Source organism: Myxocyprinus asiaticus, chromosome 3 (genome assembly GCF_019703515.2).
Source record: "Myxocyprinus asiaticus isolate MX2 ecotype Aquarium Trade chromosome 3, UBuf_Myxa_2, whole genome shotgun sequence".
NCBI classification, from domain to species: Eukaryota; Metazoa; Chordata; class Actinopteri; order Cypriniformes; family Catostomidae; genus Myxocyprinus; species Myxocyprinus asiaticus.
The window spans coordinates 59,713,463-59,732,108 of NC_059346.1; the positions used below are offsets into that span (position 1 = coordinate 59,713,463).

General features: G+C 37.7%; 1 protein-coding gene across 2 annotated transcripts in view; it reads left to right on the forward strand.

The window, feature by feature from the left end:
- LOC127426182 (E3 ubiquitin-protein ligase RNF167-like) overlaps positions 1–15,813 on the forward strand; it is a 47,912-nt gene extending 32,099 nt beyond the window's left edge. For both annotated transcript variants that reach the window (XM_051672829.1, XM_051672820.1), the window contains 6 exons: positions 1,482–1,569; positions 2,066–2,156; positions 9,645–9,750; positions 10,438–10,531; positions 13,363–13,443; positions 14,136–15,813. In XM_051672829.1, coding sequence (XP_051528789.1) covers positions 1,482–1,569; positions 2,066–2,156; positions 9,645–9,750; positions 10,438–10,531; positions 13,363–13,443; positions 14,136–14,584 — 909 coding nt within the window. In that variant the 3' untranslated portion in view covers positions 14,585–15,813. The remainder of the gene's footprint in view (positions 1–1,481; positions 1,570–2,065; positions 2,157–9,644; positions 9,751–10,437; positions 10,532–13,362; positions 13,444–14,135) is intronic.
- The last annotated feature ends 2,833 nt before the right edge of the window (positions 15,814–18,646 follow it).

Below are 18,646 nucleotides of genomic sequence, written 5' to 3' on the forward strand. Positions count from 1 at the left end.
ACCTGGCCGGGAACATCAGTGCAAAAGCAACCCTCCGTCGATGCAAGAGTTTCTTGAAGGAGTGTTATTCCACAAAACAAACTCCAGCCGCTAGGAGGAACCAGCACAAAAAGAAACAAAAAAGGCACCCAGCTTCCTCGGACAGTCAAGTGAATGTTCAGTGAGTCAGGTCCACTCGACTGCAATGTGAGAATCACACTATGACTTACTCATTCCATTGACTTTATGAAGGACATCACTTGCTGTGGGCATGTAAATATTTTGCGGCCATCCTAAGCATCTATTCTCATCTTGGCCGGGAACATCAGTGCAAAAGTGACCTTCCATTGATGTAGGAGTTTCTTGCATTCCTTGAATCGATCACGTTTCTCTTTTGTCGAATACGCAAAGTCTGGGAACAAATAAATATTGTGGTTCTTCCAAGAAAGCCTTCTTTTACTCTTCGCCTCGTGTAACACGAAATCTTTAGAGGATGATCTCAGAAATTTGGCCAGAATTGATCGGGCCTGTCTCCCTCAGCAGACCTCCGAGCTGGAACTCTATGAGCTTGCTCAATTTCCAGTTTATGGCCTGTTATGTCAAGCAGACTCGGGAAGAGCCCGTCTAGGAATTTCACCATATCTCGGCCTTCTTCGTTCTCAGGAGTTCCAACAGTTCGGACTTTGTTTCGCCGATTACGATTCTCCAAGTCTTCCAACTTTTCCCAAACGTGCTCCTAGTCCACCTTGGTCGCTAGCAGATTAGCAGCTAATTCCCTCTCCGAAGACTCTAGAGAATCTATCCATTTCTCAACATCCGACACTCTTGTAACCAACTCTTGTTCATCTCCATGGCAGTGATCGATCGATGTATTACAGCAAGATCCTCCAAGTCAGCAACGACCTTTGTCAGCATTGCCATCATGCTCGACAGTTGACGCTGAATCTTTTCCACCGCAACGTCCAAATCGAGTCCTGGGCTCGAGGCCTCCGGAGGGGCTTCAGCTTGAGCACGTAAGTGTCTTTTAATGTCTCCAGAGCCTGAGGATTTTGAATTCTTTGACATATTGTCTTCCTAGAACAGTTAAGAATCAGGGTGTATCTAATCTCACCGGTTTATGTCATAAAAAGTATTAAAACCAGTAAAGTGCGCAGAGCTCACCGTTCACACGTCTGAACCTCGCATGGCATCACGTGACTCCCATTATCATTCTTTTTGAGTGATTCGATCACAAGTGTTCAGCTGAGTCAGATTGCTGTTTACATGACCCATGGAACACTGTTTATTTAGTGTTGTCCACTTCTGATTGGATTACCCCCCAAAAATGATAATGCCAGAAGTAAATGGGGTCCTTGATATGTTAGTAATCTTGCTTTTAGATTCTTTATGACAGTGTTTTTGGGCTTTAAACTCTTGTTATCTTGCCACATCAATGTTTTGAACTGCTGTATGTGGGTAATGAATAAAAGAATAAGTGAGTGACATTACTTTTTCTCTCATAGGTGCTGCATGCACAGCAGGCCGGTTTCAGTGCAGCAATAGTGCACAACATGAACTCCAATTCACTTCTCAGTATGGGCTACAGCAATGGTGAGAGAAAAACACATGTATACTTAAGCACACTGTTCCTATTGAGCAGTATAGGAAACTGTCTGTTCGGACCTACTCTATGACCTCATACACACTGCAAAGTTTTGCGAGTTATCACTACCTGAAATTTCAGGAGTGAATTCGGTTGTATAATGCTCCTGTACATTACTGAACAGAATGAGATTAAGAGAAAGAAAGGCAACTGTATTTAGCTGCAGTGTGTATGTGGCTTATTTGCGTTCTACACTTACTTGTTCTGCAGTGAGCAGGATGTAAACTTTGCATTATTGAAATATTCTTCTGTCTATGTGTTATACCTAGATGACCTGCTTTATTTGCCAAAAAGCAGTACACCAGTGTTCCATTTCCAACTTAGCTTTTGATATTTGTCCACCTTTTTATATTTGTTGTATAATAGTAATAGCAGGGTCCTTAGCTAAATAAATAGGCTTACATGTAATCTCCATTGTCTGATGTCTTTTTTTGTTTTGTTTAGACACCATTGCTGAAGAGATCAAGATACCCTCTGTGTTTACAAGCTACTATGCCTCTCAAATACTACACAACTTTATCATACCAGAGAAAGGGTAAGAATAATTGTACATTAAAAAAGGAAAATATTTATATATTATAAATAGTATACCAAATCATTTAGTTAAATGTTTATATAGAGTCAGTGGCAAGAAAAAGTATGTGAACCTTTTGGAATAAGCTGGCTTTCTGCATTAATTGGTCATAAAATGTAATCTCATCTTCATTAAAGTTACAAGTATAGACAAAGCACAATGTTCTTAAGCTAACAACACACAAACAATTATAATATCATGTCTTTATTGAACATATCCCATTAAACATTCACAGTGCTTTGGAAAAAGTAAGTTAACCTCTAGGCTAAAGACATCAACAAAAGCTAATTAGAGTCAGGAGTTGGCAAACCTGGCATCCAATTAATGAAACTAGATAGGAGGTGTGGGTTAAAGCTACTTTGACTTATAAAAAGCACTCAAACATTTTGAGTTTGCTATTCACAAGAAGCATCTGCTGATGTGGACCATGCCTCACAAAAAAGAGATTTCAGAATTTCCTTCGTGGCAGGACACCACGAAGGAAAACGCTGCTTTCCAACAAAAACATTGCTGTGCACCTTAAGTTTGCCAAAGACAACCTTGACACTCCACAATGATACTGGGAAAATGTTTTGTGGACTAATGAAACTAAGGTTGAATTGTTTGGGAAGAACACACAGCATTACTTATGGTGTAAAATGTGCACTGCATACCAACATGAACACATCATCCCAACGGTGAAGTACGGTGGAGGGAGCTGCTTTTCTGCTTCGGGGCCTGGTCTGCTTGCCATCATCAAGGGAAAAATTTGTCAAGATATAAAATTTGTCAAGATATCCTACAGGATAATGTCAGGTGGCTGTGCACCAGCTGAAACTCAGTAAAAGTTGAGTAATGCAGCAGCACAATGACCCTAAACATCGAAGTAAAGAATGGCTTCAAAAAAAAAAATCCACCTTTTAAAGTGGCCAAGTCAAAGCCCAGACCTTAACCCAATAAAGATGCTGTAGAATGACCTCAAGAGAGCCATTCACACCAGAAATCCTAAGAATATGGCTGAGCTGAAGCAGTTCTGTAAGGAAGAATGGTCCAGAATTCCTTTCTGAACGTTGTGCAGGTCTAATCCGGAGCTACTGGAAATGCTTGGTTGAGGTTATAGCTGCCAAAGGAGGATCGACCAGTTATTAAATCCAAGGATTCACACCAAATTTCATAGTGGGTGCGAGACACTGTGGCTTGATGGCCTCTCCAGGTCTCCGTCTAACCATTAGATGACCAGGTGGAGGATCGGTGTTGATCTGGAGGTGCTTCAGCAAGGCTGGATTCGGGCAGATTCGTCTTTGTGTAGGACGCATGAATCAAGCCATGTACAAGGTTATCCTGGAAGAAAACTTGCTTCCTTCTGCTCTGACAATGTTCCCTAACTCTGAGGATTGGTTTTTCCAGCAGGACAATGCTCCATGCCACACAGCCAGATCAATCAAGGTGTGGATGGAGGACTACCGGATCAAGACCCTGTCATGGCTAGCCCAATCTCCAGACCTGAACCCCATTGAAAACCTCTGGAATGTGATCAAGAGGAAAATGGATGGCCACAAGCCATAAAACAAAGCTGAGCTGCTTGAATGTTTGCGCCAGGAGTGGCATAAAGTCACCCAACAGCAATGTGAAAGACGCATGAAAGCTGTGATTGAAAATCAGGGTTATTCCACCAAATATTGATTTCTGAACTCTTCCTAAGTTATAACATTGGTATTGTGTTGTTTAAAAATGAATATGAACTTGTTTTCTTTACATTACTCGAGGTCTGAAAACACTGCATCTTTTTTGGTATTTTGACCAGTTGTCATTTTCTGCAAATACGTGCTCTAAATTACAATATTTTTTAATTGCAATTTGGGAGAAATGTTGCCAGTACTTTATAGAATAAAACAAAAATGTTCATTTTACTCAAACACATACCTATAAATAGTAAATCCGGAGAAACTGATAATTGTACAGTGGTCTCTTAATTTTTTCCAGAGCTCTAGCTAGCTAGGTAGATACTGTGTGTGTGTGTGTGTGTGTATATGTATGTATATATATATATATATATGTATGTATGTGTGTGTGTATATATATATATATATATATATATATATATATATATATATATATATATATATATATATATATATATATATATATATAATATACAGTTGAAGTCTGAAGTTTACATACACCTTAGTCAAATAGATTTAAACTCAGTTTTTCACAATTCCTGATTTAATTCCCATTTAATCGTAGAAAAAATGGCCTGTTAGGATCACTACTTAATTTTAAGAACGTGAAATGTCAGAATAATAGTAGAGAGAATGATTTATTTCAGCTTTTATTTCTTTCAACACATTCCCAGTGGGTCAGAAGTTTACATACACTTTGTTAGTATTTGGTAGCATTGCCTTTAAGTTGTTTAATTTGGGTCAAACATTTTGGGTAGCCTTCCACAAGCTTCTCCACAATTAGTTGCTGGAATTTTGGCCAATTCCTCCAGACAGAACTGGTGTAACTGAGTCAGGTTTGTATGCCTCCTTGCTTGCACATGCTTTTTCAGTTCTGCCCACAAATTTTCTATCAGATTGAGGTCAGGGCTTTGTGATGGCCACTCCAATGCCTTGACTTTATTGTCCTTAAGCCATTTTGCCATAACTTTGGAGGTATGCTTGGGGTCATTGTCCATTTAGAAGACCCATTTGCAACCGAGCTTTAACTTCTTGATGTCTTGAGATGCTGCTTCAATTTATCCACATAATTTTCCTTCCTCATGATGCCATCTATTTTGTGATGTGCACCAGTCCCTCCTGCAGCAAAGCATCCCCACAACATGATGCTGCCACCCCCATGCTTTACGGTTAGGATGGTGTTCTTCACCTTGCAAGCATCACCCTTTTTCCTTCAAAAATAACAATGGTCATTATGGTCAAACAGTTCAATTTGTTTCATTAGACCAGAGGTAATTTCTCCAAAAAGTAATATCTTTGTCCCCATGTGCACTTGCAAACTGTAGTCTGGCTTTTTTATAAAATCGATATAGGACTAGTTTTACTGTGGATATAGATACTTCCTCCAGCAACTTCACAAGGTCTTTTGCTGTTGTTCTGGGATTGATTTGCACTTTTTGCACCAAAATATGTTAATCTCTGGGAGACAGAATGCGTCTCTTTCCTGAGTGGTATGATGGCTGCATGGTCCCATGGTGTTTATACTTGCATACTATTGTTTTTACAGATGAACGTGGTACCTTCAGGCATTTGAAAATTGCTCCCAAGGATGAACCAGACTTGTGGAGGTCCACAATTTTTTTCTGAGGTCTTGATGTCAAGCAAAGAGGCTCTGAGTTTGAAGATGGGCCTTAAAAAAACATCCACAGGTACACCTCCAATTGACTCCAATTAGCCTATCAGACGCTAAATTATGCTTGACATCATTTTCTGGAATTTTCCAAACTGCTTAAAGACACAGTTAACTTCGTGTATGTAAACTTCTAACCCACTGGAATTGTGATATAGTCAATTAAAAGTGAAACAATCTGTCTGCAAACAATTGTTGAAAAAATTATTTGTGTCGTGCACAAAGTAGACTTCAAGTTTACTTCTGACTTCAACTGTGTATAAAATTGAAGTCAGAAGTTTACATAAAGTTAGGGTGAAGTCATTAAAACTAACTTCTTAACCACTCCACAGATTTAATATTAGCAAACTATAGTTTTGGCAAGTCGTTTAGGACATCTACTTTGTGCATGACACAAGTCATTTTTCGAACAATTGTTTACAGACAGATTGTTTCACTTTTAACTGACTATATCACAATTCCAGTTGGTCAGAAGTTTACATACACTAAGTTAACTGTGCCTTTAAGCAGCTTGGAAAATTCCAGAAAATGATGTCAAGCCTTTAGACAATTAGCTTCTGATAGGAGGTGTACTAAATTGGAGGTGTATCTGTGGCTGTATTTTAAAGGTGTCATGCATTGAGAATTCCTTGATCTTTTGACATATAAGAGGTCATAGTACTATAAAAACATATTGTAAGTTTCAGAACTCAAAACGTATTCGTTAGTCCAAAAAAAGGCTTTATTGAAACCAATATTCCTAAATGACTTGTTTTCTACTTCCTCGTCTCTGTTACATAATAGAGATGAATACATCAGCACAAGTCTGCCTCTGCATAAACAGGTCAATGCCTACTTCATCATCGCCTCTTTGGCCTGCCCACAGGTTCGCGGTTAGAGCAGTGATAAGAGTCTGCACGGCAGGGAGGAACACAGGGATTATTGGAGCAATAAGAGGTTCAAGATGCCTGCAAAGTTTACAAAACGTTGTGCAGTGCCAGGTTGTGGAAAAACTCGTTGCATTTGATTCCTAATGATTCTAACATTAGGAAAGAGTGGCTGACGTTTATTTTTAATGAAGTCCCGGATCGCGTCAGTAAGACAGTGTTTGTTTGGTCGCTTCATTTTACTATGGATTATTTTTCAAACAAGACACCGTTCGATACAGGCTTTGCAGAGGGACTTTAATTAAAAGTTGATGCAGTGCCAACTATTTTGGACCCAACAGTAATGTCGCAAAAGACAAGTGTGAGTATCCATGTTAATTGTATTGCTTCATATTACTGCGTGTGTGTGTGCGTGCGTGCGTGCGCGCAAACTCCGAAACTGCCATTTCTCTGTGCGGTCAGTGCCTCTTCTATGTGTTGCGTGAAGTGCCCAATCTGAGGGGAAGAGATTGAAACTGTACCCAGCTGAGGCACACTCTGGGGGGACGCTCGTCCCTCGAGCGCACACTTGCTGCAGCTAGATTATAACGTGATGGCTCGTGACTTATTGAATCATAATATATGTGTCACGGTGCATTTCTTATCGTGAAGAAAACTGGCAATACACAGCTTTATTAATAAGAGAGAGTTTGTTTTTTGAGAGTTAAAGATGGATTGAAGTGAACAGAAAGGTGAGAGAGGGTAGTCTTCGCCCCATCATACACTGCAACAAAATACGTTTATGATATTTATTTATTTATTTATTTATTTATTTTTGGGCTTGTTTTCCAAAATAAATATCTAGGAACTCCTTTAAAACAACGTACATTTTCTTTAGCAGCTATACTGCTAAAAATTGTTATCTGAGAATGTTTAATATAATATTACAAATACAAATATTTTAAAATATCTAAACATCTTTAAAAAAAGATGCATTCACCTGAGAAGCAGCATATAAGATAATTAGACTTGCTTTTGGAGAATAGATCTTGAAAATAAGAATATTTTGTTTTTACTGCACTCGCAGAAGTATAACCAAGTGAAAAAATACACTTATATACAAAATACACTTATATTTAAGATACATTCTCTTAAAGTAAGTCTAAATATCTTATATGCTGCTTCTCAAGTAAATGTATCTTGTTTTAAGGATTTTTAGACAATTTTAAATGGAAAACAAGACAAAAACACTTTATAACAATAGGATTTTTTGCACTTATTTCATATGCAAAGCAGTGGCCATTTACATTGAAGTCTTAAAGGGGACACGACCCAAAAACTGAGCTTTTTAATCAGAGGGCCAAAAACAGGATAGAAAATGGACAATTGCTTCTAAATTGACTATTTTTGATGAAAATTTTTTACTAACATTATAAGTGGACCTCAGTGAATAAAAATGCAGTGAATGACACCTTTAAGGCCTTCCTTCAAACTCAGTGTCTCTTTGCTTTCATTATGGGAAAATCAAAAGAAATCATCCAAGACTTCAGAAAAAAAAATGTGGACCTCCACAAGTCTGGTTCATCCTTGGGAGCAATTTCCACGTTCATCTGTATAAACAATAGTACACAAGTATAAACACCATGGGACCACGCAGCCATCATACCGCTCAGGAAGGAGATGCATTCTGTCTCCTAGAGATGAACATAGTTTGGTGCGAAAAGTGAAAATCTATTCCAGAACAACAGCAAAGGACCTTTTGAAGATGCTGGAGGAAACAGGTAGACAAGGATGTATATCCACAGTAAAATTAGTCCTATATCGACATAACCTGAAAGGCTGCTCAGCGAGGAAGAAGCCACTGTTCCAAAACCACCATAAAAAAGCCAGACTACAGAGATCTTAATATTTGGAGAAATGTCCTCTGGTCTAATGAAACAAAAATTGAACTGTTTGGCCATAATTACCATCGTTATGTTTGGTGGAAAAAGGGTGAGGCTTGCAAGCCGAAGAACACCATCCCAACTGTGAAGCATGGGGGTGGCAGCATGAGGAAGGAAAATTATGTGATATATTGAAGCAACATCTCAAGACATCAGCCAGGAAGTTAAAGCTCGGTCACAAATGGGTCTTCCAAATGGACAATGTCCCCAAGCATACATCCAAAGTTGTGGCAAAATGGCTTAAGGACAACAAGTCAAGGTATTAGAGTGGCCATCACAAAGAAAATTTGTGGGCAGAACTGAAAAAGCGTGTGCGAGTAAGGAGGCCTACAAACCTGACTCGGTTACACCAGTTCTGTCTGGAGGAATTGGCCAAAATTCCAGCAACTTATTGTGAGAATCTTGTGGAAGGCTACCCAAAATGTTTGACCCAAATTAAACAACTTAAAGGCAAAGCTACCAAATACTAACAAAGTGTATGTAAACTTCTGACCCACTGGGAATGTGATGAAAGAAATAAAAGCTGAAAGAAATCATTCTCTCTACTATTATTCTGACATTTCACATTCTTAAAATAAAGTAGTTTTCCCAACTGACCTAATAACAGGGAATGTTTTCTACGAATAAATGTCATGAACTGTGAGTTTAAATGTATTTGGCTAAGGTGTATGTAAATGTCTTACTTCAGCTGTATAGATAGATAGATACAAGAGATTTATTAAATTTGTCATTTTTTCTGAAAGTCATTAAAATTCCCACTACAGTGTAATTTCCATTGTATTGTGTTTAATAGAATTCTGTGCTGGAAATGACAGTAATGGAAATGACAATTGTAACATTTTGGAGTAAAATGTACTACTCCTTCAGGCAAATTTCATAGATTGCATTTTATGTATTGTAAATACAATTAAATAATATTTTAACCTTTTTATATAATTTGGCAAAATTACAGATTGATTAGAAATGACACCCAATATAAATATTCTGCAAGTGATGTTTACCATGACTGTCCACTGACACTTTTGTCGACTTGGTTAAGTACACTAACTTTTGAAATTTTTTTTGTTGAGGGCAAAATTGTTTGGTTTGGTGGAAGTGACTCTTCAACTGTGGGACAGTTGTAATTTTTGAATAATTGATAGGAATCTTTTCCCACAATAAATATTGAAATGGTTCATGTTTATTTAACTTTTTGTATAGATTTTCATAGTTTTAAACATGTAATAATTTGTATTTTTCAAATGAATTTTCAGTTTAAAATATATACTGTATATACATCTGAATCTGAAAACCATCTTTATTGTGTGAATTGATGACATTCTTTGCTGCAGGGCTTATGTGATTCTGAAGCCGGAGTTCTCCTTCCCTCTCTCCTATTATCTTATCCCCTTCACCGGCGTGGTGGGCATTATCATCATTGTCATGGTCATCATACTGGTAAGTAAATGTTTATGTGGATTTATCCAACATTCAATTAAATGGGTCTTGAACATTATTTAGATTTATACAAATATTCTTTGTGTTTGTATGCTTATTGTACTGTATATTCTATCTTATAACATTGTATGGCAATTTGCTACATTTTAGTATTTAGTTTTTTGTAATACCACACATGTTTTTAAACTCTGGACCTTCCAAACCTTCTGAGCTGCCTAGCTTCATGCTGTGTACATACAGCTATCTTCTAAGGCAGCATACTAACCGAAATGGAACCTCCTGAGTGACTGATTTGAAACGCTCTACATTTCTCTCGTTTACATTTAATAATTTAGTAGATGCTTTTATGTAAAGAAATATTTATGACAGAGGAGCCATCTGTATTAGCAGTACCACAATTCATCTATGAGCTTAAAGTGTAAACCAGAGCAGAAGGAAAAAAGGGAAAATAAAAGAGAATTTTTTTTCACATGCTGTGCTAATGCTACTTCGGGTTTTGGCAAAAATTAGGAATCTTAAAAGGCAGACAATGTTACTTTCTACTGTTTGGAGCAGCTGTCACATCAGGAGCACACCTGTGATAGCTTAAAATGCTGCCTTAGTTGGCAGCTCTATAAGGTTTGGAACATAGACAATGATATGTTGAGTGGGGGTGATGATGTATGTCCTTCCCTGTGTTTGGTCCAGATCGTTCGGTGTGTGCAGCACAGGAAGAGGCTCCGGAAAAACAGACTCTCCAAAGAACAGCTGAAGAAAATCCCCACTCACAAGTTTGTTAAAGGTGAGCAACATATGCAACTTAACATCTGTGGCATGCTGTAGATTTTAGGGCTGGCGGCTGGTACTATACGTATATATATATGTCACAATTCAATATATTGTGATGCATAACAATATCATAATTGGATTGCATTTGAAACAGAGCTAAACATGCGAGAGAGGCCCTGCAGTTCCGTGAAAGAAATGTTGAATCTGCAGGTTCAATTTTAATCTATATTGTGCCTCAAAGCAGTAGCTCTGACCGCACTGAGGAATGGCGAAGTTGGACCTGCTTCTTAATTTACTGTTGGTCATGATATGAATACACAAATAGATAAATAAAAAGATTCATACAGGGATCTAAAGTACGTTATTCTGAGGAAAAGTATCGGGATATATTAGGGCTGGGCGATATGACGATATACTGTATATTGTAGCGACAGTATAAAGTGTCAGTCGATAGAGATTTTGCTATATCGTGTATATCGCGATATGTACATATCCACGTGTGCAGCGTGGGCATATCTATCAGTGTGGAGGACTTCACGTGAGACTGAGAGAATTGAAGAAACATGGACAGGCTTTTTCTGGCATTGAACATTTTTCTGCGGCCACCCATGCAAATTGAATGACCTTCTTCACTTGTTTGGCGCTTTAAAAGCACAAAATATTCTTCTCAATTGACACACGAATGTTCCACGTGACTGTTGTGCGCGCTGTCTCTTGAGCTTCGAAGTGCAGTAGGCTTTTCGATATTTGTGCTCCAGAGACAGGAGAGCTCAGAGCGGGATCACTTGTGCTACTCAATCATGTTTGACCCAGGAAAACCCCAAATGGAGAAAGAAATCTCCACAGAATGGGACGACTCCCAAACAGGTCAAGAAAATGAAGAGGAGCTTGTTAAGACAGGTGCGACATTGTGTACAGAGCAGAAACATTGACGATAATCACTCGTAATACAAGCAATCTGTTTTACCACCTCAAAATGAAGTACGCAAAAGAATATTATGAAAGCCAAAAGATGAACTCCGTATTAATTCGGCCATTTATTTATTTAGTGATATTTATTTAGTATTTATTTTCTTCAAGAAGTGTTTACATCCATTGGATTTATATATTTTTGTAGCATTGCTTTGAGAAGATCTTAAGTTTCTTGAGCAAAGTTTATAATAATAATAATATTGGTCAACAACATTTTAAACTGAAATGTTTCAAAATGGGCAAAATATTGACCTGCATCAAGCAAAGAAAACAACTAAGGAGATTGCTGAAATCAATGGAATTGGGTTAAGAACTGTCCAACACATTGTTAAAACCTGGAAGGATAGTGGTGAACCGTCAGCTTCGTGGAAGAAATGTGGTCCGGGAAAAAATCTTGAATGATCATGATCGGAGATCACTAAAATGCTTGAAGTCACATCGTAAAAACGGCTATGTTTAATAGTGAAAGTAAGAGCATTTCCACACGCACAATGCGACAAGAACTTACAGGTTTGGGACTAAGCTGTGTGCCCACAAGAAGATCACTTGCTAGTGAGGCTAATTGGAAAAAACGACTTCAGTTTGCTTGGGAACATAAAGATTGGACTGTGGAGCAATGGAAAAAGGTCATGTGGTCTGATGAGTCCAGTTTTACCCTATTCCAAAGCGATGGGTGCGTCAGGGTAAGAAGGGGAGCGTATGAAGTGATGCACCCATCATGCATAGTGCCCACTGCACAAGCCTCTGGAGGCAGTGTTATGATCTGGGGTTGTTTCAATTGGTCAGGTCTAGGCTCAGCAACTTTATGCGGCAATAAAATGAAGTCCGCTGACAACCTGAATGTACTGAATGACCAGGTTATCCCATCAATGGATTTTTCTTCCCTGACGGCACGGGCATATTCCAGGATGACAATGCAAAGATTCAACTGGCTCAAATTGTGAAAGAGTGGTTCAGGGAGCATGAGGAATCATTTTCACACATGAATTGGCCACCACAGAGTCCTGACCTTAACCCCACTGAAAGTCTTTGGGATGTGCTGGAGAAGACTTTTCGGAGTGGGTCGACTCTCCTGTCATCAATACAAGATCTCGGCCAAAAATTAATGCAACTCTGGATGGAAGTAAATGTTGCGACGTTGCATAAGGTTGTCGAAACAATGCCACAACGAATGTGCTTTAATCAAAGCTAAAGGTGGTAAAACGAAACGAGTGTGCGAAATATATATTTCTTCCACTAAAAACAGCAGGATAGTTTGGCCACTTATTTGAAGTTTTATCAGGTATTGTCCTCGAGTGTTATATTTTTAAATTGTTTCATATTTCAGACATTGGAGCAGTTCACCAATGATGATCAATAACCTTAAATTCAGACAGACTCATTCGGCAATGCATCAGACACTGGTGCATGATTGAAAAATCACTTCATCACTTCATACGCTTCCCTTCTTACCCTGACGCACCCATCGCTTTGGAATAGGGTAAAACTGGACTCATCAGACCACATGACATTTTTCCATTGCTCATAAAGTATTCTATTAATTATACAAAACCATGTTATTTTATTAAAAATATATAATTGTTCTTATGACAATCGGATTACTTAATTTTTTAAGCCTTTATGCATGATAAACTCACATCATGTGAGCCAGTCTCCTATGTCACAAACACATGAAGACACGTGAACCCGATATCATGTTGAGCTCTAAATAATGGACACGTTGTGATTTTGTTCCACATATTTTAGTTTTTTCTTTGTATGTGCTGAGTTCTGGAAAATACTTAATGCATCTTTCTTGTACCCCCCTGGGAGTTTGAAAATTGTGGATCTAGTGGAACATCTAACAATTTCATAATTCTTTATTTTTCTCAGGTGATGAGTATGATGTGTGTGCAATTTGCCTGGATGAATATGAAGAGGGAGATAAGCTGAGAGTGCTGCCATGTTCACACGGTAATTGAGCCGCTCAATCTTCTGTGTGTGTACACGCAAGGTTGTTTGTTTTGAACCTGTTTTGTTTGCATTTAATGCCTTTACCCTTAATAAGACATTGTCCTGCCATATGCAATTCTGGACTGAAATGTACGGGTTACTCCGAGACCGCTGGGTTGTTGAGAGAAACTATAGTGGAGAGAGAGACTGGAATGAATGAGTGAAGACGCATACCTTTGTTTGTGTGATCTGCACAAGAAGACAGACACATCTCACATGCACTATTAATCACGTCATTAACAACTAGTTGTTCAGTTCGGTTCTGTACACACTAGGTGGAAATTTTCGGATGTTAATTTGGTTGTAGAATGCGGTTGTCACTCCATAAATTATGTTACTGTGTGTGTAAGAACAGGATTAAGTACTCAAAGGTGAAGTGACAACCATATTTAGCTGCAGTGTGTACGTGGCCATAGTTAAATATTTTCACACTTTGAAAAGTACCAAAAGTAAAAGATAAAGGCCTGGTAAAAAGTTTCCAGTTCAGTTTTAATGAGACAAAAAAAAATATTTTAAAACTTGAAAGTTCCCACAGTTCATGCAATTAATTAATTTGTTTATTGGTTTGATTTTATCAGTTAGTTGTTGCCTCCCTAGTTCATTTAGTTTTTTGTTATAAAAGTATCAATTTCTTTTTTGTCCCCATCATTCAGCTTATCACTGCAGGTGTGTGGACCCCTGGCTCACCCAGACCAAAAAAACGTGCCCTGTGTGCAAGCAGCGTGTGACCCGTCCCAACCCGGAATACTCAGAGTCTTCAGATTCTGACGAAGAGGCGGGGCCACACGAGGCTAATGAGGAAGAGGAGGGAGCAATCAGTGAGGCTGATTCTGAGCGCACCCCTCTGCTCCACCCCTCTAACCTCGCGTCCCCTTCCTCGTCCAGCCCACCTCCCACATACGACTCAACAATAGTGTCAGCGTCAGCTGTTGCTATTGTAACAACCTCCGCACAGTGCTTGCCGTGCACACCGCAGCACGACTTGCTCCACCTGGGCTTTGATGAATACTACTCACCCGTAGGGGACTCTGTTGAAGGTACCAAGGATGAGGAGGGTCTCCCCTCAGATAATGATACCACAGAGCTTATTGGAGCTCTGTAGGAGCATAAGAATTTTTGGAAAGCCGTTGATTTAAATACAACCCTTTATCTTGGTCACTTTGGTTTTCTCGCAACAAAGTCGGAAGTTGTGTCACAGGCTAGACCTGAATCAAAGAAATGTACACCCTGTTTTTGAGACACATTTTTGGACACTGCTCCAGTCTGACAGACATGCACACCCATGCCACTTTTAGGTAGCTAGTGCGACCAACACTACACAGAATATGTGCAATATATTTACAGTTTCTAACACAAATGCATGTTAATAATAACTTTTCAGATTGGTATGGTTTACAAAACTTTTTGTTTTTGTCAAGTTTTTAAAATTTGGGCCCATATCCAAATAGGGTTTAAAGGTAACATGAAAGCTGTTTGTTTAATTATGTCATTATTTTAATCACATGTCGTTTCAATCCCGTATGTCTGACTTTTTTTTTCTTTGTAACACAAAAGGAGAAAAGGAGTTTCATGCTGCTCTTTTCCATACAGTGAAAGCACAAAGTGGCCAGGCGTTGTCGAGCTTCAGAAAGGACAAAACAAACACCATAAAAGTACGTAGCCCATATGGCTCATGCGCTACATTCCAAGTCTTCTGAAGCCATACGATAGCTTGAGGAAGTTTGAATATGCTTGTGTGCAAATGAAATTTGAGAGCATTTTCAATGAATAACGACGTAAATTTCATTGTTCCTCAAAGCTGTCTTATGACTTCAGAAGACTTGGAAAATAGTGCACAGTTCATTTGGATTACTTTTATGGTGGTGTGTTGTACTTTTTGCATCTTGACTGCCCTTGGTAACTGTATGCTTTCGTTGTTTGAAAGAAAGTCATGCGGGTTTATAGCGACATGATGGTAAGTAACGAGTAAATAATGACAGAATTTGTATTTTTAGTTGAACTGTTCCTTTAAGTTGGTGGTTAATGCCTGGTCACCATTTATGTGCAATACGGACAGGTTACCAGTTTGTAAATTAGTATTTCCTTTACAAACAGAGGTCAGGAAAAGATCATTGCAGGCTTCTGAATTACACTGTTTGATGACCAACTTAAAAAAAACTATGTTTTTTTATTAAGCAACTCATGCATAATTAAATTCCCCACCTGTTCAAGTGATTAAATAATACAATTTTACAGGATTCACATTTAGAGCCTGATTATTTAGTATTTATTTTGGTGGGTTGCTGTTTTAAAATCCTTTTTTTTTTTTTTTTTTTTTTTTTACTTGTTAAATCCATAAACCACATTTCTGAACCAATTCCCTCCAAATCTCCCTCTCTGCATTTGAGATCATTTGCATTATTCTCTGTCATTCAGATATACAATGTTGATTTTTGTTATTGATATTTTGGCAAGATGGACAAACAGGCTCACTCTCTACAGACATTCACTATTCAAATGCTAGCTGCTTTTTTTAAATTACAATTTGCTTTATGGCAGACAGTGTATAGACTTCATGGCAATATTTATACTCTTGTTTAACCTTTTACAGTCCTGTTAGATTACACCTTTATCTCAAATGAGTAAGAACCTGTTATGTATAAACTAAATGAAACTGTGCATACTGTAAACTCTTTTATTTGTAGATGTAACATTATCCCTTTTGTCCAAGTTATTGTTCAGTGAAAATAATAATCACATTCACATGTCTGTCGTTGTTGGTTTTTTTTTTTTTTTATGTTTGTGATGCAGTTTTAGTTCAAGGTTCAAACCCAGTCTTTGATACCACTGACATTTTTTTCTAGAATTGAAAGTCATTAGGACAGAGCATTCAGATATATTTACCTCATTTGTTCCTATTAATCTTTAAATGATAAATATAAAGCAAATACTAGCACTACTATAAAGAATTATAGGGTTTGCATCCATGGCATCCTGTCTTATGGGACCAATGCTGTTTAATAAACTATTTTTTCTACCCAATATTTCATTTTAAATCAATATATGTGTAATCATTGAGTGCTGCTTTCTAATTGACTTTGATGATTGATTGATTGATTGATTTTGGACTGTACCATTGCTCATTTTGTGCCATAAAGACAATTTTACCTATTTACTGTGTCATGTCTTCTCTTCGTTTTGTGAGCTCCATTAACAGATTTAACCATTTGATTAAATTAAAGCTATTGAGTCTTGATAGTTGGGAACACTGTTAAACACTGTAAGTGATTGGCGATTCATAATGTCTGTAATTATTAAAAAATAATTACCAACTTTCTAATGTTGAATGGTTTCCTGTATGGACGATTGGAACCCTGCTGAAAAGGTGGTTTTCTGAACTTGGCTGGCCACCTGGCTGGTTTTGCTGGTCGGGTTTGATGGTTATATAGAGGTTTGGGTCACTTGTCAGCTGGTTCGCCAGATAAACTAGCTTAACACCGGCTTAGCCAGGCTGTAATAGCATCTTGAACAGTGATTCCCAAATGGGGGTGCATGAAAAAAAATTGCATTTTGCTTTGTTTAAAACAAAATGTAGGACTTAAAATAAAAATAACAGTGATAAGGTCTTGGTAGCGATGTCAAAAGTACAGGTACGTCGATAGTAAAAATAAAAAGGTGTGACGATGCCATTGTTTCTGAAGTATTGAGCATCAACTCAATTCGATACCCATGTGCTGTTTGACTGACACACAACTGCTTCCAAATGCTCACACACAAATTTGACATATTTGGAGGGAAATATTAATGCACAGTTAATCAAATTAAAATCATGATATGTCCTAGTGTGATTATTAAACTGCAAATGACTGCAATCTTAGTCTGCATGAGCTGAGTGCTTTAAAGTGAATGTGTTCTTAGAACACATGCATTTTACTGAAGTGAATAAATATGTAGGCACACCTTTTTTTTTATACTTGAAAACGTATAGACGTTATTGAAACTCATAATTATTATAAGACTATTGTTGTATTTTGATAAAAGTCATGCTCAGCATCTCACACAATGTAGGGAAATGATAGATTTGCTTTGTTCTTATAATGCTTAAAATCTATACTAAAGTCTCTTTGAAGGTCTGCAGACATACAAATTTTAAAGGATTAAAATTTTCTTTTGATCGTTGATTCAGTGAACTCATTTCACACAAGACACTCATTTGTCACCACCTTCTGGCATCACCAGAAATGGTCACTGAATCAATGAATGAATCTGAAGAAATTTTGGTGAATGTAGTCAAAACACTCCAACCGCTTGGATACATTTAAATCCCACAATGCAACAGCACAATTGCCATTATTGTAATTGATTAAATAATTTATTCAGGACCAGCTTGTGCTCAGTTTTTATGTCATATGTGAAACAGAAGCAAGTGCTCCACAAGATGCCCTTTATTTTTACAGCTAATTTTGCAAAATTTTGCAATTATTTTGCAATACTTGAATCTTTACATTTCAACAAATATTAAAAGTAAATAAAATGCATATATTAATATCATACTTATATCAGACTTAAATATTAATATATACTGTAACATATTAATACTGCACTGTAAGTGTTGGGTCTGTGCGAGCCACCTACTGACAGCTGTGTCCCCCTGTTTTACAGAAAAGCCTATATGCACTTTCATAGCATTCAACACAAATGCTGTAGAGCAGCGTTGTAGAAGTGAGCACAAATATCTATATGCAGCCTCTGTATGAATGAAATTAATTAATTTTATGTTGAAAAGATTCTGGTAAATAGAAAACTGAATTTACACAACACTGTAATTTTCTTTGAGGAAGTTAAAGTATATTCTGAATTAAGTGTGGTAAATATATTTTATATACAGTGTATTGAAATTGTATTTTTTTATAGCTCCCCCTGTCCTTGTACTTGGCACAATAAAGCACCTTTTGGGAATATGCTTGTCTGAAGGCCGCGTCTGTCTATTACCTTCTATTACCCCTTTGTGTCCTGAGGCCTCTCATGTCATTTGGAGTTTGTGGGGCAATGTTGCAGCTGTTCCAGAGGCACATTTGTTTTAAAATCTGTAAAACTAAACATTGTTTATTATCCCTCTCAACTAAACTCCTAGAATATATAAAATTGCCTTTACAATCAATAATAAAGGGGTAGTTGACGTGTC